This window comes from Heteronotia binoei, chromosome 3, assembly GCF_032191835.1.
Source record: "Heteronotia binoei isolate CCM8104 ecotype False Entrance Well chromosome 3, APGP_CSIRO_Hbin_v1, whole genome shotgun sequence".
Taxonomy (NCBI): domain Eukaryota; kingdom Metazoa; phylum Chordata; class Lepidosauria; order Squamata; family Gekkonidae; genus Heteronotia; species Heteronotia binoei.
The window spans coordinates 136,243,467-136,267,786 of record NC_083225.1 but is presented as its reverse complement, the minus strand read 5'-3'; the positions used below and the strand labels follow the sequence as shown (position 1 = coordinate 136,267,786).

General features: G+C 46.4%; 1 protein-coding gene across 1 annotated transcript in view; it reads left to right on the top strand.

Annotated features, from left to right (window-relative positions):
- LOC132569104 (uncharacterized protein K02A2.6-like) overlaps positions 1 to 24,320 on the top strand; it is an 87,564-nt gene that overhangs the window by 40,417 nt on the left and 22,827 nt on the right. Inside the window, exons 2-3 of the mRNA XM_060235285.1 lie at positions 1,025 to 2,128; positions 2,462 to 3,205. Of these exons, the coding sequence (XP_060091268.1) occupies positions 1,025 to 2,128; positions 2,462 to 3,205 (1,848 nt within the window). The remainder of the gene's footprint in view (positions 1 to 1,024; positions 2,129 to 2,461; positions 3,206 to 24,320) is intronic.

The window sequence follows — 24,320 nt, the reverse complement described above, 5'->3', positions numbered from 1 at the left end:
CCGCTGCAGACTACCTGGCCGCCCTGCGCCAGATCGCCGGAAGCTGCAACTTCCCGAATTTGGAAGAGACCTTGGCCGACCGGTTCGCTTGGGGCCTCCGCGACGAGAGGCTCCAGCAAAAGCTCTTCGCAAAGGAAGAGCTCACGCTTCAGGGCGCCTTCAGCGAGGCCGTGGCCTTCGAGCGCGCCTCCCGGACGTTCCCCAGGGCCAAGTCGGAAGCCGTCCACCACGAGGAGCTGGACCCCCATCACCAGGACGAAGGAGAAGCGCTCCAGCTGCACCACTCTACAAGACCAGCCTCCCGAGCCCCACAGCGGCCCCGGGCGAACGAAAGATCGAACCAACGCAACAACGAAGGAGTGAACTGCGCCAGTTGCGGCGACCCCCACGACCGGCGGGACTGCAAGTACAGGACCTGGGACTGCAGGAGCTGCGGGAAGACCGGTCACATAGCGCGGGCTTGCCGAGCCAAGTCCCACCGCCCGCGGCCAACCACGCACCACGAGGCCGCCGAGTCCCACTCCACGGCCTCCACCACGCTACAGGTACTGAACCTGCCCCTGGCCACCCCCAACAAGATTAAGGTGTCGGTCCGCATAGAGGGGGCCCCCTGCCTCATGGAGGTGGACTCGGGCTCCTCCATCTCCATAATTGCGGAGGAGACCCTGAGGCAGTTACACCCCGGCTACAAAGGACAGCTGCGGCCGGCCGACTTTGTACTGCGGGACTTTCAGAAAAACCCGGTCCAGATCGCGGGGTGGGCGAGGGTGCACGTGGAGCGAGGGTCCTTCAGAGGCCCGCTAGATATCCTGGTAGTCAAGCGACCACTGGCGACCTTGCTGGGCCTCACGTGGTTCGGCCCCTTAGGAATCAGAGTTGAGGTGTCAAAACGGCCATAGCCGGTGGGTTCGGGGAGGTGTGCCGAGAATTCCCAGAGGTTTTTGACGGGTCGTTGCGTAGCTACAAGGGCCCGGCCATCTCCCTGCCGCTCGACACTACGGTCAGACCAACCCGGCTTAAGGCAAGGAGAGTCCCCTTCGCCCTAAAACCAAAAATCGAGGCTGAGCTGGACCGCCTAGTAGCACAAGGGGTCCTAGAGCCGGTCGATTACGCCATGTGGGAAACCCCCATAGTGACTCCGGTCAAACTGAATGGGGACGTGAGGATTTGTGCCGACTACAAGTGCACAATCAACAAGGCGCTCCAGGTTAATCCCTACCCAGTGCCGGTTGTCAGCCACGTCCTGGCCGCCCTTGCGGGGTCCAAAATTTTCGGGAAGCTGGACTTGGCACAAGCCTACCAGCAGCTTCCGGTGGACACCAAAACGGCCGAGGCACAGACGATTGTGACCCATAGGGGGGCGTTCAAGGTGAACCGGCTACAGTTTGGGGTCAGCGTAGCTCCGGGGATCTTCCAGAGTATAATGGACGCTCTCCTCAAAGGGATCCCAGGAGTCCAGCCCTTTTTCGACGACATTTTAATCGCCGCCCCGAACCCTGAGGAGTTCAGCAACCGTCTCAGGGAGGTGCTCCGTCGTTTCCAAACCGCTGGACTTAAGGTGAAGAGGGAGAAGTGTTTGCTGGGGGTACCGCGGGTGGAGTTCCTAGGATTCGCCGTGGACGCAGAGGGAATCCACCCGACCGAGGAGAAAACCAGGGCCATCGTACAAGCCCCGGCCCCCACGTGTAAAGCGGAGCTACAGAGCTTCCTGGGGGTGCTCAACTTTTATCACACGTTCATACCCCACAAAGCGGCCATCGCGGAACCCCTACACTGGTTACTGGACAAAAAAGCTCCTTGGGTGTGGGGGAAGAAGCAAGCCGCTGCGTTCCAGGCAGTGAAGGACGTCCTGGTCTCTAACGCGGTGCTTCACCACTTCGACGAGCGCCTTCCGGTCATTCTGACATGCGATGCATCGCCGTACGGGGTGGGCGCTGTTCTGGGGCACCAACTATCGGACGGCCGGGAGGTACCGGTCGCCTACTATTCCCGCACCTTAACGTCAGCGGAGCGTAATTACGCTCAAATAGACAAGGAAGCCCTGGCGATCGTAGCAGGGGTTCACAAATTTAACGATTATTTGTACGGTCGCAAGTTCACGATAGCGACCGACCACAAGCCTCTCTTGGGTCTGCTAGCCCCAGACCGTCAAACCCCCCAAATCTTGTCCCAGAGGGTGTTGAGATGGAACCAATTCCTAAATTCATACACCTACACACTGGTACACAGGGCGGGCAAGGCGATGGGCCACGCCGATGCACTCAGTCGTTTACCGCTGCCAGACACGGGGCCCGACCCAGCACCAGCCCACCAGGTGATGTCCATAGAGGCACTCCCTGACCAGCCCATACACGCTGCCGAAGTGGCAAAGGCCACAGGGAAAGACAAAACCCTAGCGAGGGTGCTCGACTGGGTGGTGAGGGGGTGGCCAGAGAGGGACCTGGGGGGAGAGTTCAAACCGTACAAAATGAGGCGGAAGGAACTCGCGGCCCACAAGGGGTGCCTGCTATGGGGGAGCCGGGTGGTGGTTCCCCCTCCCCTTCAGAAAAGGGTCCTTGCATCACTACATGAAACGCACCCGGGCATTGTGAGGATGAAGGCCCTAGCCAGGAGCTATGTGTGGTGGCCGGGGATGGACGGAGAAATAGAGGACTGGGTCCGGAGATGCAGTGCGTGCCAGGAATCGCGGCCGGACCCACCCAGCGCCCCGGCCACAAGGTGGGAAACCACAAGGAAACCCTGGTCCAGGCTCCACATAGACTTCGCGGGGCCGTTCCAGGGGCAGATATTCCTTATAATCGTGGACGCCTACACAAAATGGTTAGAGGTCCTCCCTGTAGCATCCACCTCCTCAGCAGCCGCCATCCGAGCCCTGCGCCGGGTCCTGTGCACCCACGGCATCCCAGACACCCTGGTCTCGGACAACGGGGCCGCCTTCACCTCGGGAGAGTTCCAGGCCTTCCTACAGAGGTACCTCATAAGGCACATCAGGTCGGCCCCCTTTCACCCCGCCACCAACGGCCAAGCCGAGCGGATGGTCCGCACCACCAAAGAGGCCCTGGGCAGGATCGTGCAGGGCGACTGGGATCACAGGCTGGCCGCATTCCTATTCGACAACAGGGTCATCCCAAACCCTGTCACTGGGATCAGTCCAGCAGAGCTCCTCATGGGGCGCAAGCTCACCACAAGGCTAGACAGACTACACCCCGACCGAGCCTCTGACACACGAGGGTCCCCAGAGGTCCGCGAGGGATCCAGAGGGATCCAGAGGTCCGCGAGGGATCCAGTGTTCGCCCGCAACTACGCCTCAGGACCCGAGTGGGTGGCTGGGCGGGTGCTACGGGTCGTGGGCTCCAGTCACTATGAAGTATCCACTGAGGGGGGCCAGATCCTATGCCGGCACATCGACCAGATGCGCCGCAGGACCCTACCCAAAGCACCCACAGAAACAAGGGGGGCAGCCCAACCCGAGGTGCCTACCACAACTCTGCCGCCATCCATGACGCTGCCCCCTCCCGCAGGGCCAAACCAAGCCCCCGAACTCGGCCAGCAACCCTCGGATGCTCAGGCTCCCGAGGAGACGCCGGGGCCCGAAGCCACCACGACTCCGCAGGCCACCCCCCGACGTTCGACTCGAGAGCGCCGGCCTCCCGCCTACCTCCAGGACTATGTTACTAACTAAGGGGGGAGGAGTGTAGTGTATGGCGTTCGTAGAACGCCATCATTCAAGACAGCGCGACCATTTCGTTATAACGTACCATCGATAAAGCGTTAGTCCGCCAAAGCCGCGGAGGCAAAGGCGACAACCAGATGCCTCCGCGAAGAGCGCTGGTCATCCGCCAATCACAGTGAGTGGCGGGAAATACGGCTGGCCAGCATTGGACTGGCCAGCAGGGTGAATAGTTCCGGAGCTGTATATATGCGGGACCCGGCCCGCGTGTTCTCCCTCTTACCTCGTGTTTGTACCATGCAATAAACTATGTTGCCCGACTCGCGTCTCTCAGACTGGTACATAACAAAATGCATGTTCTCCTGGGAGACTGGCAAGGAGCAAAGCCTCCACTTTGTGCTTTAACAGCTTTTTTTCTTCCTCTGGGCAGAAAACAGGTTTACCTCAGCCCACCTTCATACAAATTTTAATGAACTTAAACAATGGGATGACCAAGCTTCCCCCTTCTCTTTCTCCTTCTTCAGGTAGGGAACAGAGAATTGGGGGTGTTATATTCTAGAGAGAATTGAGGAAGAAATTTTATAGAGATGACAGAAAAGCTTCCTTGACCTAGGCTGGCTGGGGTCAAGTGAGAGGGGAAAGAGAGATGATAAAATCTCTTTGCAACAAGAAGGTGTGGGCTTTCTTTGGGATGCTGTGTCCAGGGTAAGCTGAGGTATGCAAGCAGGCATCCACTGACCACGTGTTTGCCTGTGAGAGTTGGAACAAACTTTAAGATTAAGGTAATGGTTGAGGGAATTATGTTTTACTGCATCTAAAGAGGTCTGCTCGCACACAACAGCTCATAACTTGAATAAAACATTGTTGGTCTTAAACGTACCATTGGAATGGACTCAAACTTTGTTCTGCTGCTTCAGATTAGCACGGCTATCCACTGGTGGACCTCCTGATGGCACTTGGGGTTTTTTGGCCACTGTGTGACAGAGTGTTGAACTGGATGGGGCATTGGCCTGATCCAACATGGCTTCTCTTATGTTCTTATTTTAACTGAAGGCAGAAGGCAGGATACTACCAAGTATCAAAAATACTTCTCTTAACAAACCAGGCATCACTCCATTCTTTGCTATCGCCCTTTTCAACTGGACAGGAAATTCCTTCTCTAAACTAGAAGTTCTGCCCAAATGGGGGTATTCAGTGATACTCCCACTCCTCCTTGCTATTGCCAACCTTTCCAGTCCTCAGTCAGTAGTAAACTGAATTCTCTTCAGCAGTCAATTCCAAACTCTTTCTTCTCAATAAAGGCTATCAAATGAAATCCATTTGAGCAGCCTGTCACTCAAAGGCTCTTTGACTGTATGAGGCATTAACCCTTCACAGTCTGTGCCATGTTTATAAATGGTTTTCACTTTCTTATAAACATACTGAAATCTGAACTGTTTCCATGCACTGCATTGATTTATTTTCTTTAAAAAACCCACATTTCTGAAGATGAACATGAAGCCCTTTATTATAATATTTGTCAATATTTTGCAGTCCAACAAAACCTATGAAAATGTGCCAAAGTTTCAACCAAGGCAGACCTAATCTAAAATCCCAAATCTTCATTGGATGATTGTGTTATTAAGATTTTACATACATGATTTTATTCCATTTATTTATTCCATTCTATTTATTCCAGCTTTTCTTCTATTCCTTTCCCCACTTTCTCTATCACTGCCTGTATTTAGATTGTAAGATTTTGGGGGTAAAAGCCTGACTTTAAATATTTCTTATGTCTGCAGAACATCATGTGTATTTATGGTATAGTAGTAATAATGGTCTGTCATCTGCCCACAAGATGGTAGAGTTCTTTACACAAGTATACAAGTAAGGTTGTTGTAGTGAGGATACAATGGAGGACAGAAGAATTATGTGAACCACTTTGCGTCCGTACTAGGGAGAAAGACAGCACAGACCACGAGGATAAAATATATCCTCTTGCTTTACAAAAGAAAGTGAGTTTAAGAAAGTGAGAATACTTCCCTGAGCTATCACAGCCAGTGTGGTATAGTGGCTAGAGTATTTGACTAGGATCTAGGAGACCCAGGCTCAAATCCCACTTGTGCCAAAGAAGCTTGCTGGGTGACCTTGGGCCAGCCATACATTTTCAGCCTAAGCTACTTCACAGGGATAACATGGAGGAGAACAATGGAAGTACAACTGAATGCCATCTTTAAACTACACTGTAATTAGATCCAAATTATTCTAAATTGTTTAATTTTAATAAACATTAATTTTAATAAACATTAAAATTGCTTAATTTTATTAATTTTAGAGCCAGTTTGGTGTAGTGGTTAAGTGTGCGGACTCTTATCTGGGAGAACCGGGTTTGATTCCCTACTCCTCCACTTGCACCTGCTGGAATGGCCTTGGGTCAGCCATAACTCTGGCAGAGGTTGTCCTTGAAAGGGCAGCTGCTGTGAGAGCCCTCTCCAGCCCCACCCACCTCACAGGGTGTCTGTTGTGGGGGAGGAAGGTAAAGGAGATTGTGAGCTGCTCTGAGACTCTTCGGAGTGGAGGGTGGGATATAAATCCAATATCTTCTTGTTCTTCTTTAATGAACATTAAAATTGTTTAATTTTAATGTTCTTAATGTAAATGTTTTTATTGTATTTTATTATGTATTGTGACCCACCCTGAGCCTGCTTTGGTATGGAGGGTGGGATATAAATCCAATAAATCAAATCAAGTTAATATTGCCAAAAGGCAATGGTTCTTTCTCCCCTAAACAGATTCAGAGGCAAGAGGCACACAAGTTGAGAGCTGAAGGCTTTATTAACTAGCCAACAGACAATTACAAGAAAGAAAATACATCAATGCTTATGCCTTTCAGCTGTCAGGAGCCTCCTAGAGAATCAATGGCAGATGGCACTCCTGAAACTGGCCAATGAGCAGCACCTTCCCCAACCTCATCCTGCGCAGTCTTACCACTGTTCCCCAAACTTGGTATTAGCTGATATACATAGATTACACCTGTGATTTTATTTATACACTGATGACCTTGACAGGGATGATACATCACAGGCCCTGCTAGGGTTGGCTGATTAGCTTTGGTAACTATGCTGTCATTACTTCCACTCCCATAAGTTCAAAAGTATAAACAACACACTCCCAAGCCCCAACATATGAAGGGAAAGGTGGAAAAGAAAACAAATGCCTGCAGGTCTGTGAGGGAAATTCAACATAAAAGGAGAATTGCTGTTTTCTACATAACTCCTGGAAATGTCAACAGTCTTCTGCAGCTCTGCTACACTCTGTCCCAATTCTCTCTGTTGTGTATCAGAGTTTGAATCTTTACCTTCAGTACATATTAGCAAAAGCACTATCATAACAGCTAGCACTACAGGATGCCATGCTAAATTCAAGGTGTTTTCCATGTGGATGTCTTCTTTTTCTTTTACATCAAGCACGTATCTCCTTCCATTGATGGTACTTGCCGATAAGATCTTAAGAACACAATCATCAAATCTCAATGGATTCCCACTGGCACAAACAGTAACAGCCACAGCCATTAATTCTGCTGTGTAAAGGATTAATAAGGGACACATAGTGGCTGTCTGCTCCCTCCTTTTTCACCTTTTCTCAATGCCTAATAACAAGGCTTCTTTTGTAGTGGGAACTCCTTTGCATATTAGGCCACACCCACCTGATGTAGCCAATCCTCTTGGAGCTTACATAGGCCCTGTAAGAAGAGATCTGTAAGCTCTTGGAGGATTGGCTACATCAGGTGGGTGTGGCCTAATATGCAAAGGAGCTCCTGCTACAATAAAAGCCCTGCCTAGTAATATATATAAAGCAAGTTGGATAGGGCATATGTAGCAGAAGCACTCATTCCTTGGTAGCCCTGGCACCTACATGACCCTAACTTTCCCCCCATTTTAAGTATTTTTAATTGAAACAAAACAACACAATAAAGAAGAAGTTTGGTGCTTTCTAGGGAATCTTGCTTAAGGAAAGACACATTTTTCCTCTTCCTACTTTAACACTACAAAATCCTGCTTATGACACCAAATCCATTGCCAAAAGGCAGTGGTTCTCTTCCCCTTAAGCAGATTTGGAGGCAACAGGCACACAAGTGCAGTGGTAAGTTCTTGAATACTTTATTAGCAAGCCAGCAGGCAATCACAGAAAGAAAAAGAAAACACAGCATTCAGGAGCTCCCTGGAGAATCAACAGTGGGCAGTCACTGCCAACCCAGGTGACCAATGCACTGAACATCCTCTGGACCGGCAGTGATCTCTGCTGAGGTTTACTATTACAACTGTTTCCTAGACTTATATATATTACCTGGCATACAATGATTACATTCATGGTTTCATTATACATTGCTGAACTTGATGGAGAAAATGCATCACAGATCCTCCCAGGATTCAGCTGTTTAGATTTAAAGACTATGCTCTTGTCCTGGGAGTTGCCAGGTCCAACTCAGTTAATATCTAGGGACTTTTGGGGTGGAGCTGGGAGACGTTCCCATTCCAAATAAATAAATAAAACAGCAGAGCAGTTCCCCTGAAAAGTCATTTCCTCATCCTCTTTTTTGTTTTTGTTCCTCAGTAGCTGCACTTTCACTAAATTAAAGTGAAAACACACACACTAACAAAGCAGCCAAAATAAACACTGTTTGCATGCCCACATTTTTGTAATCTCCCTGGGGCAATGGTTGTCAGGGCTCGAGTCTTCAGATAAGGAACGACGGCTGCCAACGTCCCGGCAGCTGGCCAGGACTCTCGCAGCCGGCTGGGGGGGGGGGGTTAGCACAGGGGTGATCGTACACAGTCCAATTAGTCGACACCATAAATCAGTCCGGCCGAAGGAGGAAACAGAGAGCGTAGTAGTAGGAATGCAGAGGGTCGGAAGCCAGAGAAAGCAAAGCCAAACACAGTCCAAAATACCTAAGCCAGTCCACAAAGCAAAGTCGAAGTCCAGAGTTGCAAGTCCAAGGTTCAAGCCGGGTCAGGAGTACACGGGTTCCTTCAGCAAGCAAGAGGGTGCAGAGCGTGGTCACGTCCCAGTAGGATCGTTCGTTGCCAGCACAGTTTGCCCTAGGGCCAAGGTTACATATATACTGTGCTGGCTTGTTAACTCATTAGTATGCCGGGCTTAGATCTCTTCTCCCCCGCATGCGTGCCTCACTTCTTCTGCTTCGTATCTCCTGTCGTCTCCTTTCACGGAGCCGGCTAACAGGTGGCGGTGATTCCGGAGGGGATGAGCTGGGGCCCGGCGTGGCCTGATCAGTTCCAGGTGGCTCCTGCTGCCGGCTTGCTTCTTCGGGACTTACGTCCAGGGCTGTTAAAGGTGCCTGCTCTGAGCTAGCAGGGGCTGGGTCAGGGGCAGGCATGACAATGGTATAGGTCTGGGGTGCCAAACATGCAGCCTGAAGGTCAGATCAGGCCCCCGGAGGGCTCCTATCAGGCCTGCAAGCAACTCACTGTCATCTGCTTCCTTCTATCTCTCTTGCTTCCTTCTGCATCACAGCTTGCTTTGTCAGGCCTGCTACAGGGGCTACAGAGCAAAGCTTTTGTTTTCTCCATTGGCTGACCAGCGCATGAAGCAACTTATGTACAAAAGGTCTTAGGCTCCAAGCATTGACCATGAGATTTCTGCAATAAATGTCAATAAATACAAAGTAGGTTTGCAACTTACAGACACACACCTGAACAGTATGCTCAAGACTGCTACAGCACAGACATTGTCTCCAGTTTTTGATGCAATAATTCAGAGCAAGAGGTGTCAGTTACCATAAACTGTTAAACAAAATATTGCAAGAGTGCTTATCTTTTAAAGTTATTTTAAGTTTTTTTAAAAAAAAATTGTGTTTGTGTGTGTCCTTAATAAAGTTTATATCTCTGCTACCTGGCATTACATTTTATGACACACATGGCCCGGTCCGACAAGGTTTCATTTATGTCAGATCCATCCCTCATAACAAATGAGTTCAACACCCCTGGTATAGATAGTTTTACTCACCAGAGTTGGTGGATTTAACTCTCTGCTGTATTTCAGCCAACTTAAGGAGAGAGAGGTCTAGGGGGAGGAGTTTTTGTCTGTCCCATAATCAGTTTCTTGTTAACTCTTTACTAACCCTCTCACTATATAAACACCTTCTGAAAGGAATGCAAAATAAACAGAGGGGCTGGGTTCTCTCTTCCTCTCTCACACACATGGCTCTGCCTGCTCACCCCACCCACATGAGCTTCAATCTCGTTGAGATTTAAAGGCACACACATACTTTCCAAAACACAAGCAGTTTGCTAGTCTGAGATCTAAAGGCACATTGTGGCTGTTGGGGCGGGGCTTCCTGGCTGGTGGCAGGGAGGAGCCTGCAAAACCAGAGGATTCCCACCCCCAGACCTGGAGACTGGCAAGCCTACTTATCCTCTACTCCCATAGCTTTAAAAATATAATAAAGCTTTAACTTTAAAAGTATAATAAAACACACTCCAAAACCCCAGCACTTAAAGGGAAAGGGGAAAAGGAATACAAATGTCTCCTAAAAGCATCAAGGTCTGGAAGGCAAACCAGGTGCAAAAGGAGGATTGTTATATAAAGTCCCGGAAATGACAGCAATCTCCTACAGTTTTACTACAAGGCTGCTTTGAGTCCCCGCTGGGGAGAAGGGCAGGATTTGATGTTTGTTATAAATCTAATTTTGGATATATTTCATCCCAGAAAGATTATCACTATTGCTATTACTTCACTTGGTATTGCTGCATTTCTTTCGGCAGGAGACAGAACCACTTATTTACTATTCAGTGAGTGCAGGGAGTTACAGGATTGGTGAATAGAGAGCATTGGCAACCTTCTAGTTACTATTAATGGAAGAAAAAAGAGAAGATTTGAAACTCCTAATGAAGGTTAAAGCAGAAAGTGCCAAAGCAAGAGTACAACTGAACATCAAGAAGACAAGAGTAGCCACTGGGGAATTATACAACTGTAAGGTTGACAATGAAGAAATTGAAATTTTTCAAATTTTCTATTCCTTGGCTCCATCATCAACCAAAAGGGAGACTGCAACTAAGAAGTCAGAAGGAAACTGAGACTGGGAAGGGCAGTCATGAAGGAGCTAAGAAAAAAATTCTTAAATGTAAGGATTTGTGACTGGCAACCAAGAGCAAGACAATTCATGCTATAGTATTTCCCATTATCATATGTGGACATGAAAGTTGGACAATGAAGAAAACTGACAGGAACAAAGTTGATTCCTTTGAACTGTGGAGTTGGAGGAGAATTTTGCAGATACTGTGGACCACCAAATCAACAAATCAAGCAAAAAAAAATGAAGCCTGAACTATCTTAAGATAAAATTACTGAATTTATCATAGTTTATGTTATGAGAAGACAAGAGTAACTGGAAAAGACAATGATGCTAGGAAAAGTTGAAAGCATCAGAATAAGAGGAAGACCCAACATGAGATGAATTGACTCAATCAAGAAAGCCACTGCTCTCAGTTTGCAAGACTTGAACAAGGCTGTTAATGCTAGGATGTTTTGGAGGTCATTAATTTATTGGATCACTGTTAAATTGGAAGTAAATTAACAGCAATTAACACACATACACACACACACACACACAGAGAGGTATTATTATGTGTAGAAAAGAAATTAACTACAAAATTTAGAAAGAAATGTAACGGGGAAATTACCTAGTGGTCATAAGGAGGATATGGAGAGGTCTGGTTAGAAGGGGTGGTAGAAGACACATGATTTTTCACTTAAAATTATCAGGTATGACAGCATATGAACCTACTGAACCAAATTAAAAGATTCTTCTTAATTTTATTTAAATGATATCTACTGATTATGGTACTTTTGCATTCTAAGCATTGAAGGGGCAAGAATAAGAAGGAAATCAGAGTTACTGTGTTCTGGCTGTGCCCTGTGTTTGCTACCTTGCCCTCTGTCCTACCAGCCCCACTAGCCACCAGCCTCCACTGATAATTATTGCTTCCAGTGTGACTTTATCATAGGACTTTCTGTTCTATAGATTTAACAATAGTTTGACTCTTGGTTTTATCGAATCATGGGTTTTATACCGTCATCACCTGCGACTCCTTGAGCGCTTTCATCAGCGCTGCCTTCGCACCATCCTCAACATCCACTGGAGTGACTTTGTGACCAACACTGAAGTCCTCAAGCGGGCGGAGGTTACCAGCATTGAGGCACTGCTGTTGAAGACGCAGCTGCGCTGGGCAGGGCATATTTCTAGGATGGAAAACCACCGCCTTCCCAAGATTGCCCTGTATGGCGAACTCTCCACTGGCCATCGAAATAGAGGGGCACCAAAGAAGAGGTACAAGGACTCCTTGAAGAAATTCCTTAGCACCTGTCACATCAACCATCGCCAGTGGTCTGACCTAGCCTCAGATCGCAAAGCATGGAGGCACACCATCCACCAGGCTGTCTCTTCCTTTGAGAACGCACGCATAGCTGGTCTTGAGGACAAAAGGAGATTGAGGAAGAATCGCACTGCTACAGGACCAACCCTAAATCAGACTTTTCCCTGCAGCCGCTGTGGCCAGACCTGCCTGTCCCATATTGGTCTTGTCAGCCACCAGCGAGCCTGCAGCAAACGTGGACTATTGCACCCTTCTTAAATCTTCGTTCGCGAAGCCAAGCCGAGAGAGAGAGAGAGTTTGGCTCTGTGCATTTTATAAATGTCTAAAATAAAATTACATTTTCTTTTTTAAAAAATCCTTCTTACTTTCTGGCTTATTCAAATAGTCAGTAAAGGACATATTAGCAGCACAGATGAAATATGCACATCTAAATGAAAAATAATAATAATAAATTTTTATTTATACTCCACCCTCCCCGCCGAGGCAGGCTCAGAAGGGTTCAATTACTGCAGAAATAGCTTGTGCTCAAATGCAGGTCTGTTGTTTGACATGGTTTAAAGTTGATCCCTGTTATTGCAGTTTTGAAGACAGTTAGACTTCTATTGTTTCATGTAAGCCAAAATGCCCTCAAAACGAGGATGGGGAATTGTCAGATGAGCACCTGGCTTAATAAGGATCTTTTATCTATGTATACAGGATCCATGTCCAGAAATTAATGCTTAAATTTACCAAGGACTCCAATTAAGTAAAACAATTAAAATTTATTCCAGAAAAATATAGGCATACATACAAGGCAATGTGCTCAAGAAACATACATACAGTCCTAGGAAAAATAGAGAGAGATATATAGACAACACATGGATAGACAAACAGGGTGATAATTACCGATCGTAGTCTTCAAGGAAGGCTCCAATGGCGATGAAAGAGGGCGGGGGAAATAGGACCCTCAACTGATCAGAAATCGGAGATGGATCTAGACAGCGGAACTGGGGTACTGCTAGATGAACACACATGTGGGGAGTTGGGTTACAGGTTATATAGACTACCTTGAGCCTTAGGGGATGGGAGGCACAGGGGTGGATGACAGGTGGTCAGCTGGTACATGACCTCAGAAAAGGGGAGGCTCTGCAGTGACCATAAGGGCTGCAGTAGTCAATAGAAAGTTAACTGGTGGCTCCCAATTGGATGCCCATAACTGACCAATGAACAAGCTTGGGTCCTGGTTACCTGATTGGCTCTCCAGGTAACAATGGACCAGGGTGCAGATGCTCCAGGATGACCATTGGGGAGAAGAATGGGGGAAATCACTGGGTGGAGGGGAGCTTAAGATTGTTAAACTTATCAAAAAATGTGACAATAGATGGCCAAATTACTACCTAAGGTAACATCCGGTTTATACAAAGGAACTTGGCTCGCTGAAGATGGTCTTCCTCCTCTTCAGTGTTCTTCTTGACACCAGTCTTTGTCCTTAGTTCCATTGGACAAAGGCTTAGGTGGTCCAGCAGGGTCCACGTCTAGATAAGCTTGATGGCCTCATGGATGGGTGACATCTGTTGCGTACGTGAGCCTCCCTCTTCACTGAAATGGAGTCTTGGCACTGCTAGAAGATAGCTAGTGTTAGCCTCCTAAAGTGGATTCTATGGTCAGGGCTGAAAACTGCATGGCCTGGATAGCTCCTAGCTATCTGCTCCAATGATAGAGATGGTGTTCGCATAAAGCGAGGGGAAACCATCCGTTCTTCTGGCTAGCACTCCTCCAGAGACGCGGTGGCTGTTAGTACTCATAAGTCCTTTTCAGTCTGGCAGCCAGATCCACGTTCTCCTAGAAGATGTGAGTGAGTTCAGTCTCCAGGCACCCTGGCAACCAGGCGGGTGACTACGATGTTCTGAATATTAGGGGTATTTTCTTACATTCATCCCTGAAATACTTTCTTCTTTTCAGGTGTTAAAGTCATATGCCTACAAGAGCTAGCATGGTGTAGTGGTTAAGAGTGGCTGACTCTAATCTGGAGAACCAAGTTTGATTTCTCTCCCCCCCCCCCATTCTCCCACATGAAATCTGCTGGGTGACCTTGGGCCAGTCACAATCCTCTCAGAACCTTCTCACCCCCACTTACCTCACAAGGTGCTTGTTGTGAAAAGAAGAAAATGCTATTATAAACCACTTTGAGATTCCTCAAGGTAGAGAAAAGTAGGTATAAAACCTACTTTTTGTCTTCTCTCAACCTGTGATTGCCCCAGTATTTCAGAGTTTATCTTTATGTATAGTCTTTACCCATCAAAATCTTTACCCATTGAATCTTTACCCATCAAAACAGATAGGGTAGATGACTGGGTAGTGAGCATCCAACAGATACCTGGAATATATTAGTGAATGCTTCCATCTGCACATATTAGGAAAGAACTGAACTACTAAGTAGTTGATATGAAATATTAGCACCTCTAAAATAAATTTATTGAACAACTCAAGGCAAATACTTGAGAGAGTATATTTCTAGCACCTGCCAGTACATCAGGTACTGCAGAATTTTTTCAATAGTTATGGTTTATCTAAAGGACAGTGTGAATTGTAGGATGTCACCTACCAACTCACAATTTGTCCCATTTACTGAAGGGAAGGTATTTCATACAATCTATTCATATTCACTTGTGCAGTGGCCTCATATATATATTTCAAAAGGTAAAGTGCACCAGATGCAACCCACATAATCTTTTGTCTTTATTCTGCTTTAGAAAACATCATGTAATATATCAAGCTAAAGAAACTCTTGAAACATTTACATCCATATTGTCAAAAATAGTAAAAAAAAAAAAAAGCAAAAATAAAGCACCACCAAACCATATGTGCATATCTGTAATAATTAAGGCCTGTCTATGCAGCTCTCTCAACATCTATGTAGTTAAAAAGACTGAAGGATAAATTTAGCTCTGTCTTATGAGAATCCATAACCTTCTAGTTACTACAATCATCCTGTTTGTTGTGAGCATATTGATACTAAGCCCAGAATGGGAGCAACTGCCAACAACTTCAGCCTGTTAAATTAAAACCAAAACAGCTTTATAATTTTCAAAGAGGGATGTTGGCCCCATTGAGGGTTTTGTGGGTGGCATAAATCTTGAAAATGGAAAGAAAATGCCGGAACAGTCATAAGTTATGGTTTATTGCTAAAATGTTAAATTTATTGAAGCCTCTCATATAAACACCTAAGAATAGTTCCTCCAAGGTCCATCATGTTTCAGATTATCTCTTTCTCCATGGAAGCTATGGGATAATAGTCAGCCTACAAAATTACCCTAACAAATTTCAAATCAAGCAGGCATATTTTATGAATTAAAATATTTATTGCCCATATTCTCAGTAAAAGTACTTTCCAAGGATCTAAAAACATACACAAACTTGTAGTGAAATGCACTTTTATAGTATTATGATAACTGTATTAGGGGTGTGTGTTTGGCTAGATCCAAGCCAAAAAAATACCCAGAAAATGCCTTATCAGTATTTTACAGCTATTTATTCAGCTGAATATAGATTTTGGATATCATTTATCTATCCAAAATGGCCAAGCTCCCCAAAAATATTTGGGATATTTGGTACCACCAGATAGACAAACTGAAAGGGCATTTAAAAGGATTGTGGTCCTTTTAAATGTCTTTCTCCAAGCTGTGCAGCTCTACTGTGAGTGAACTTCAGAGGCCTATGGAGTTCTCCAAACTGTGAAGCTATGTGGCTTGGAGAAAGCATTTAAATGGACTGTGATCTCTTTAAATACCTTTCCCTCTCCATTAAAATCAAAGCAGGATGGGGACACCTTTTTAGGGAGCCCATAGAATTGGAATCTTTGTTAAACTGGGTGAAGTTTGAGGAAAAGCACTAGTAGCTATGCTGCAAATTTGGTGCCTCTACCTCAAAAAACAGTCCCCCTAGAGCCCCAGATACCCCCAAATTCAGGACTTTTTTTAGCAGGAATGCACAGAAACACAGTTCCGACTGGCTTGGTGTCAGGGGTGTGTGGCCTAATATGCAAATGAATTCCTGCTGGGCTTTTTCTACAAAAAAATCCTGTGTGAAACAATGGTGATACCAGGGGGTGTGGCCTAATATGTAAATGAGTCCCTACTAGGCTATTTCTACCAAAAAAGCCCTGCCCAAATCAGTTCTCCATTATAATTTTTGGGGACCACTGACTATAATGGTCCCCATAGTGTATAATGAAGTAAAAAAACAAATTCTGCTTTCCTGAATATTTCCTCAATCCAAATACCATACCAGTATTATGATACAGGAATATCAGGAAATACCAATATTCTTCGGGTTCAATATAACTGAACCTGAATTTTTTGCACAAGTCTAATTGCTAAAAGATTTTTTCACTAAACAATTTTTTCACTAAAAGACTAAAAGATTTTTTCACAGAAAACACAGTTTTGAAATCCAGGAGATGATCCAGTTGCTCTCCATTTCCATCATTTTGCATGCACTGGTGTTCACTCAAATATACAAAAAAATAGTGCATTTGGCATACACAAGTGGGAGATGGGTCAGGTGTCAGGTCCCTGGTACTTTATCCAATTTACTCCACACTTAGTAGCTTATGGATTTGGTTGCCTGACTGAAAAACAGCTGTGTGATGCAGCATCTGAGATCAGTAGAATTTACTTAAAGTTGTCAAATGAGACTAAACCAGGTCAGATAGCAATAAACACATAGGGATTAAATTATTGTATATTCTGAGTACTTGTTTCAGTGGCACATTACATCACAGAGAAAAGCATGAGGACAATACATTATCAGGTAGGGTTACTGAGGTTCCTTGGATACAGCATTATTATTAATTTTATATTATATATGCTTATGGGCATTATCTGAAGGTCCTTCAGTCTTTCCATTTTTGCAGTCAACCATAGTATAAGATGAAAACTGTTAAGAACGAAGAGGAAACCGTTTCCTTGACAACAGAACTACAGTCTGCTGCATGAAATATAATAAAAGGTCTTCAAACAGCTTCCCTGCAGCTCAGTCATCCTCATTATTATACCTCACAGAAAATAGCCCACCTGAATAACCTAGCACCTGTGCTCTGTTTATTTAGTAGGTTTCTCCAGTTACACCAAGTGCAGAAAGGAGGCCTAGTAGTAAACCAAGCAGTGAAGCTTTTGAAGACCTTTGGAGGCAAGCCTTTTAAATACTTGAAAAGATGAGGAGAAAAAATGGAAAGTATGTCTTTCTATTCAGGGAGGCAAAAGAAATATCAAACCTATTGTATAAAGAGGGAGCAGTTACAATATCATCATGCAACTAAGGACTTTTAGATTCCTATTTATTTTTGTATATACCAAAAAAAGGAATCACTTCAATGTGATACCCCTGAATCTTGTCTGTTTCAGATACAATCCTTTATTATTAGTGCCCTGTTATAGATGTTACACACACACAAACATATATAGAAGGTGGCAGATCGTTTCTGAGCCTGTGCAGTGGGATGCAAAAAGCTAATGCAATTTTGTTACAACATTAGCCCTGTTACAACTGCTTTAAGATACCACATTGCCACCATTTAAATGTGACCTTTGTTGTCAAGCAGCCCTCTCTAGCTAAATAAACAGTCACCTAGGGACAGACAGGAAAGCAGAAGCCTATTATATATAATTTCCTAGGTCAATAATGCCAGGTCTAGGAATAGAGGAAAATACTTCCCAGCCAATTAAAAAGTACTGTGCAAGACTGTGTGCTCCCTCTCTGTAAGTGAAGTAAATTCCTGCTATTTTAGGTCTGAAAGATATTTCATTGCACAACCACAAGGCTTTGATACCCTAACATTATTTGATTCACTCCTAAAAATCCCAAAGTTCAGTTCTTACTCTTTGAAAGGCCACATTGCTAGCTGTTCATTTTCTAGAACACAGGCACTGCTGTCAATGGTATTTTTTCTTGCAGGATTTTTCTAACTCAGTGTGCATTTTTCTAGTTCACTCTTTAAAAAAAAAAAATCAAATGGCCATAACAGCTTTTTCCACAGCTACTCCAGGAAAAGAATTTCATAAATAGCACAGCACCTGCCTTTTCAGTTCTCTACAGGTTGGAGCCAATATTTTGTCCACAAAAGGAACATTTTGCTATGTTGCCATTCATAGTACAGTATCTTATCCGCTCTTCCTATGAAAGCAGCTCTTGACAGAAACTTTATGAAGCAGCACATGTTGGGATCTACAGTGAAAAGCAAGGATTGCCAGGTGTTTTTCCAGCCTTATTGGACAGATTCTTAAGTTGACTCCTGCAGCATACAAAGAACATACACTGCACATACTATATATTATACTATATACTATAAATATATGCATTTTTAATTGTAGCTGATATTGTATAGGAAATGCTGGAAAGGAAGATATGAACTAGTTTGTAGACTTCATAGAAGCCCTTGTACTATCAATAGGACTATGACTTTTTCCTTTACAATGGTCTGCATTGTAATTAGGGGCATACAAGGGAATTTTTTTGAGGGGGGGTTTGGGTATATTAGACCAAAAACATTTTGGTATTTCCCAATATTCTTGAATACCGATAACAGTATGATATGCTTGAGCAGGACATGGACCTGGCATGCGTGACCGAGACCTGGGTCCGCGATGGGGAGACTGTAGCCCTCTCCCAGATGGCGCCCCCAGGATACTCGGTCTTTCACCAGTCGCGGACTAGCGGGCGGGGGGGAGGGGTGGCCCTGTTCATTCGAGAGGCTTACTCCTTCCGGGCCCTCCCGACTCCGGAGATCAGGGGCATTGAATGTGCCGGCCTGGCGTGGGATGTTGGGGAGGGGTTGGCGATCTGGCTGGTGTACCGACCGCCTAACGCACCGGCCAGCGCCTTACTATCCCTGATGGAGGCCGCAGCAGGATGGGCATTGGAGCACCCGAGGCTTTTGATCCTGGGTGACTTCAATGTTCATGCCGATGACGTGGCAAAATTTCTGGCTGACATCCTTAAATTTAATTCTGACCATGTTTGAATGTATCTGTAAGCTCGGTTTTATTTTGATTTTATCTCCAATGTTTAAATTTTTATATTCTGTGTATTTTTATCTGAATCTATTATGCCATTAAAGGTTTGGTATGGTATGGCCTCCAATCAGGCGATGGACCTAGTGTCTTCCATGGCGACACTAGGACTCTCCCAAGTAGTTACGACACCCACCCACCAGGCAGGTCACATGTTAGACTTGATCTTCGCGTCGGGAGTCTTAGTGAACGATCTTGCTTCTATAGCAGTGCCATGGTCGGATCACTATGCCCTCAAGGCTCGTGTGGACGTCCCACCCCAAACCCGTTTGGGCGGCGAGCTTATTTTAGCTCGCCCGCGGAGCCTGATGGACCCGGAACGGTTCCTGACGGCTCTGCGGGATCCCTGCCCCCCTGGCGATTCCCTCGATGACCTGGTTGAGTCCTGGAATAATAGGCTCGCTGGGGCCATCGACGAGATCGCACCTAGGCGTCCTCTGCGCCCTCGTTCAAGGCCGACACCCTGGTATAACCAGGAGTTGCGACGGTTGAAACGGGGACTCAGGCGACTAGAGAGGCAATGGCGGCGTACTCGAGACGAAGCGACTCGAACATCTTATAGAGAGTTTATGAAGTCCTATGAGATGGCAGTCAAGGCCGCAAAGAAAACATACTTTGCGGCGGAGATTGCGTCCACAATTTCGCGCCCGGCACAACTGTTCAACACAATTCGGACCCTTACAACACTGCCACAGGGCAGACCAAACTCTAATGAATTGGAAATTGGCTGTGAGGCTTTTGCGAATTTTTTTTTTGCGGATAAAATCGCATCGCTCCGTTCCGACTCCCCTGTCATATTAGATACAGCTAGCGAACCTGAGGCTCCGTGCCTGTCTTCGGACTGTGTACTGGACGGCTTCAGTGCGCTCAGCCTGGAAGAAGTTGACAGGATCCTCCTATCTGCACGCCCAACAACTTGTAAATTGGACCCATGCCCCTCTTGGCTTATTAAGACCTGCCAGAGGGAGCTAAGATATCCTATACGGGATATCATAAATAGATCCCTACTGGAGGGGTGTTTTCCATCAGCGCTTAAGGAGGCGGTGGTCCGTCCCCTCTTGAAGAAAACAACATTAGATCCGACCGAATTGGCACACTATCGGCCGGTCTCGAATTTGCCCTTTTTGGGCAAACTTATTGAGAGGGCAGTGGCGTTGCAGCTACAGAGTTTCCTGGAGGATGCTTCTGTCCTTGACCCCTACCAATCTGGCTTCCGCCCGGGCCATGGGACGGAGACGGTGCTGGTCGCCCTGGTGGATGACCTTCAGCGGCATCTGGATCAAGGCGGCTCGGCGGTGCTGATGTTGTTGGACCTATCGGCAGCGTTCGATACGGTCGACCATCGGCTTCTGGCGCGCCGCCTTGCCGACGCTGGGATTCAGGGGCTGGCCTTGCAATGGCTTTCCTCTTTCCTTGATGGTCGGGGACAAAGGGTGGCGATTGGGGAGGAACTGTCCCAGAGACACACGCTTGACTGCGGCGTGCCTCAAGGGGCGGTACTTTCCCTGATGTTATTCAACATCTATATGCGCCCCCTTGCCCAGATTGCCCGAAGGTATGGGCTGGGTTGTCACCAATATGCGGATGACACCCAGCTCTATCTGCTTATGGACGGCCGGCCCGCCTGCGTCCCAGAAAATCTGGACCGGGCGTTACAGGCAGTGGCTAGGTGGCTTAGGCTGAGCGGGCTGAAGCTGAACCCAGCGAAGACAGAGGTCCTTTGCTTGGGTCGCTGCGGCCCGGGAAGGGAAATCCCCCTGCCAGTTTTTGACGGCGCGCCGCTGACAGCGTCGGGCAGGGTCAAGAGCCTGGGGGTGCTATTGGAGCCTTCTCTGACGATGGAGGCTCAGATAGCAGCCACTGCCAAGTCCGCTTTTTTTCACCTTAGGCGGGCGAGACAGTTGGCCCCCTTCCTGGAGCGCGATGACCTAGCAACAGTGATTCATGCTACGGTCACCTCGAGGTTGGACTACTGTAATGCCCTCTACATGGGGCTACCCTTGTGCCGGACCCGGAAACTGCAGTTGGTGCAGAGCGCTGCTGCCCGGCTGTTATTAGGGCTCCCAAGATGGGAGCACATTCGGCCGGGGCTCCGGGATCTGCACTGGCTGCCAGTAACATTCCGAGTCCAGTACAAGGTGTTGGTCATTACCTTTAAAGCCCTGTATGGCCTAGGACCTGCCTACCTGAGGGACCGTCTCTCCCCACACGTTCCCCAGAGAGTACTACGTTCCGGCTCACAAAATCTGCTGGTAGTCCCTGGGCCAAAGGAGGCCCGCCTAAAATCCACCAGGGATCGGGCCTTCTCAACAGCGGCACCTTACTGGTGGAACCAGCTGCCGGAGGAGGTGCGGGCCCTGCGGGACCTAGGGCAGTTCCGCAGGGCCTGCAAGACAGCCCTCTTCCGGCAGGCCTATAACACCTAACTGATACTTTAGATGGAACATCTTTGGATGGAACAAAATGCTCTTATAGACCGCTGGCTTTATTTAATCTTGTTTTATTAACTATGCTTTTATTGTATCTGTAAATGTTTTAAATGGAATTGTATGAATCATTATGTTGTGAGCCGCCCTGAGACACTTCGGTGAGAAGGGCGGGATATAAGTTCATTAAATAAATAAATAAATAAAATATTCAGATTCAGTAAATAATTGGGAAACTTATTAAAGTCAATGGCAAATCTAGTCTTGGTGTACTCAGTAGTTGGTGTGGGGGGTTAAGATAGAGACACCAAATCTGCAATGTAGCTGCTGGAGTCTCTCCTCAAAAGACTCCCCAAATTTCAAGAATGATTGGCCCAGGTGGTCCAATTCTGTGGGCACCCAAAGAAGGTGTCCTATTTTCCGTTGGGTTTTTTTGGGGGGGAGGGGGGGTGGAAATAGCAAGACAATACAAGCCTAGCAGAATGTTCCAAAGAATCTCTGCAGTAGAAAGTGAAGTGTGTGTGTGTAGAGGGGGAGCATTTTTGCAAAGCCAACAGCAGAACTAGTGCAATGTGCCCAGCAAAAATAGTGCTACTGTGGTAATGCCAGAACTCAACAGGATTAAGGCCAAACCTGAGAATCTCTGAAGTAGAAATTGAGGAGGGGGGGTTCTACAAGGATAGCAGAACCAATGCCACGTACTAGTGCCCAGAAACAGAACCCAGTGCCATTGTGGCAAATGTCAGCTCAACAGGATTGATGTCAAGCACAGAATCATAATCTGAATGATGGGAAGGGGGTTGCAAGGACAGCAGAACCAGTGCAATGGTGCCCAGCAGCACAACCCAGTACCAGTGTGGTAGCAATGCCATCTACAACAACTATTGGGGCAATGAGGCAAGTGATCCTCTTAGTTGCCTGCTGTTCCTGCCCGCCACCTGGTGTCCTAGTACTTAGTACCAACTCCACCAAGCATCTCTGTCAATGGCTCTTCTCTACCAAGTGTCTCTTCTCTACCATGAGCACCCCAGAAGCATCCCCCACCCAAGAAGCACTGCTTGGTAATGCATCTTCAGATGGTTCCACAAACCAATATTTGTGAGATGATTGAGATATCTCCCATGGCTAATTGGGGCTCTACACAGCTGGCATGGTGTGAAGTGGGTATCCTCCATCAGCTGGATGTACTTCCAGACTTCAGAGGTGTAGGGGTATTCACACTGACTAGCAGCTGCAGGAACCCCTGGAGCTACCTCCTGAAAGGAGTTCACGACAGACACGCCATATCTGGAGGGACAGCAAGAGATGCCTTTGGGGGAAGGAGTTGAGATGGCAGCACCTCGGGTGCACCTCCATCTCTTTCTCCCCTCCCATTCCTCCTCAGAAGGCCTCTTCAGTGCAGGGGCATCCAGCCTCTCCTCTAGTTCCTCCAAAAGCCTCTTAGTCCCTGAGCTGCAGAGCCAGAACATTCTTGTTCCCAACCTCACTCCAAAAGACAGTTCAGGAAGCTCCTCCTCTTGCTGCCCAGTGCCAGCATCTGTGGGCACCTCTGCAGGGGGCAGCCTCAATGAAAAGAGTTGCCTCTTTATTGCACCACTCTGGCCAGAGGATGGAGCAGTAGAAGGTTGCTGTGGACAGTCCTCCCCTCCACTCCTCTGGTTTTCTTCTTAGCCTTTTCCCCAGGGCCCTGCTGTGTTTCCTTCCTGGCACTCATTGTTACTTCTGGCTAAATTCTTTCTAACTAAATAGAACTTGGGGGAAGGCATTATGCACCTAAACTACTGTCACTGACTGCAACCTGAACCTAACAGAATCTGAATCCTTTTTATGAATCCTCCCACCCCAGAACTAGGGTTTTGTTTTTTCCAAATGAGCATAACCAACTCTTGCTTCAGTTTTTGTTTTCGGGATGTTGGTGTTTTTTAGAACTAGAGCCTTCCTATTAGTTTTAGAACTAGAGCCTTTCATTTAATTATCATTGAGATGGATAGCAAACCATTTAAAAGTTTTAAGGCTCTTTATTAAACTTCTCCTAACTGGAGTCTATTGGAACAAGCCTGATTTCCTTCATGAAAATGCAGGAGTTCCGTCTTGAAAATGGAAAAACTACAGGACAACATAAAGGGAAATAATTTGTCTAAAAGTGTCTGTTTTCACTGAAGCTCAGAGCACTGCACACTGCTTTTTAAAAAGTTAATCTTAGCTATTATACCAGTGCTTTGAAGACACGCACCCTTCTAATATCCTCTTAGCACTGGACTAGTTAGGGAGAAACTAAAGCACTATGCTGAAATTTGTTTAAAAGTTTTTAAAAGTTAAACAATTCCTAAAACAAACCCTTATTATAAAAAACCTATTAACTGCCTCAGAGTACTGTACTCAGTAGCCCTAGGTGGAAACCAGAAGCACACTCACAGAACAGTGAAACATCTCCCTGTGCCACAAAACAAACCTTCTAAAAATTAAAGGGAAGAAATTTTTTGGGGAGGGAGACTACCGAGAAAAAGGCAGTAAAAGAATTTAAGTATAAAGCAACCAAAGCAGAAGGAAGGCCTCTGCACCTACCACCAGAGCCAAACAACAACAAAACTCCACAAAAATAACTGCAGATCTAAAAAAAAGAGAGAGTAAAATCTAATAAAACCAAAGGGAACCAAAAATAGTCCTGAGGCTCTTGACCTCATCCCTGCCCCCCTCAACCACCAGGCCCAAATATAACAAGTAACAAAAAACTCCAAGTTGCAAAGTGCAAACCACAAAACCAGAAGAAACTAAAACCTAATCAAAGAGAATTTAAAAA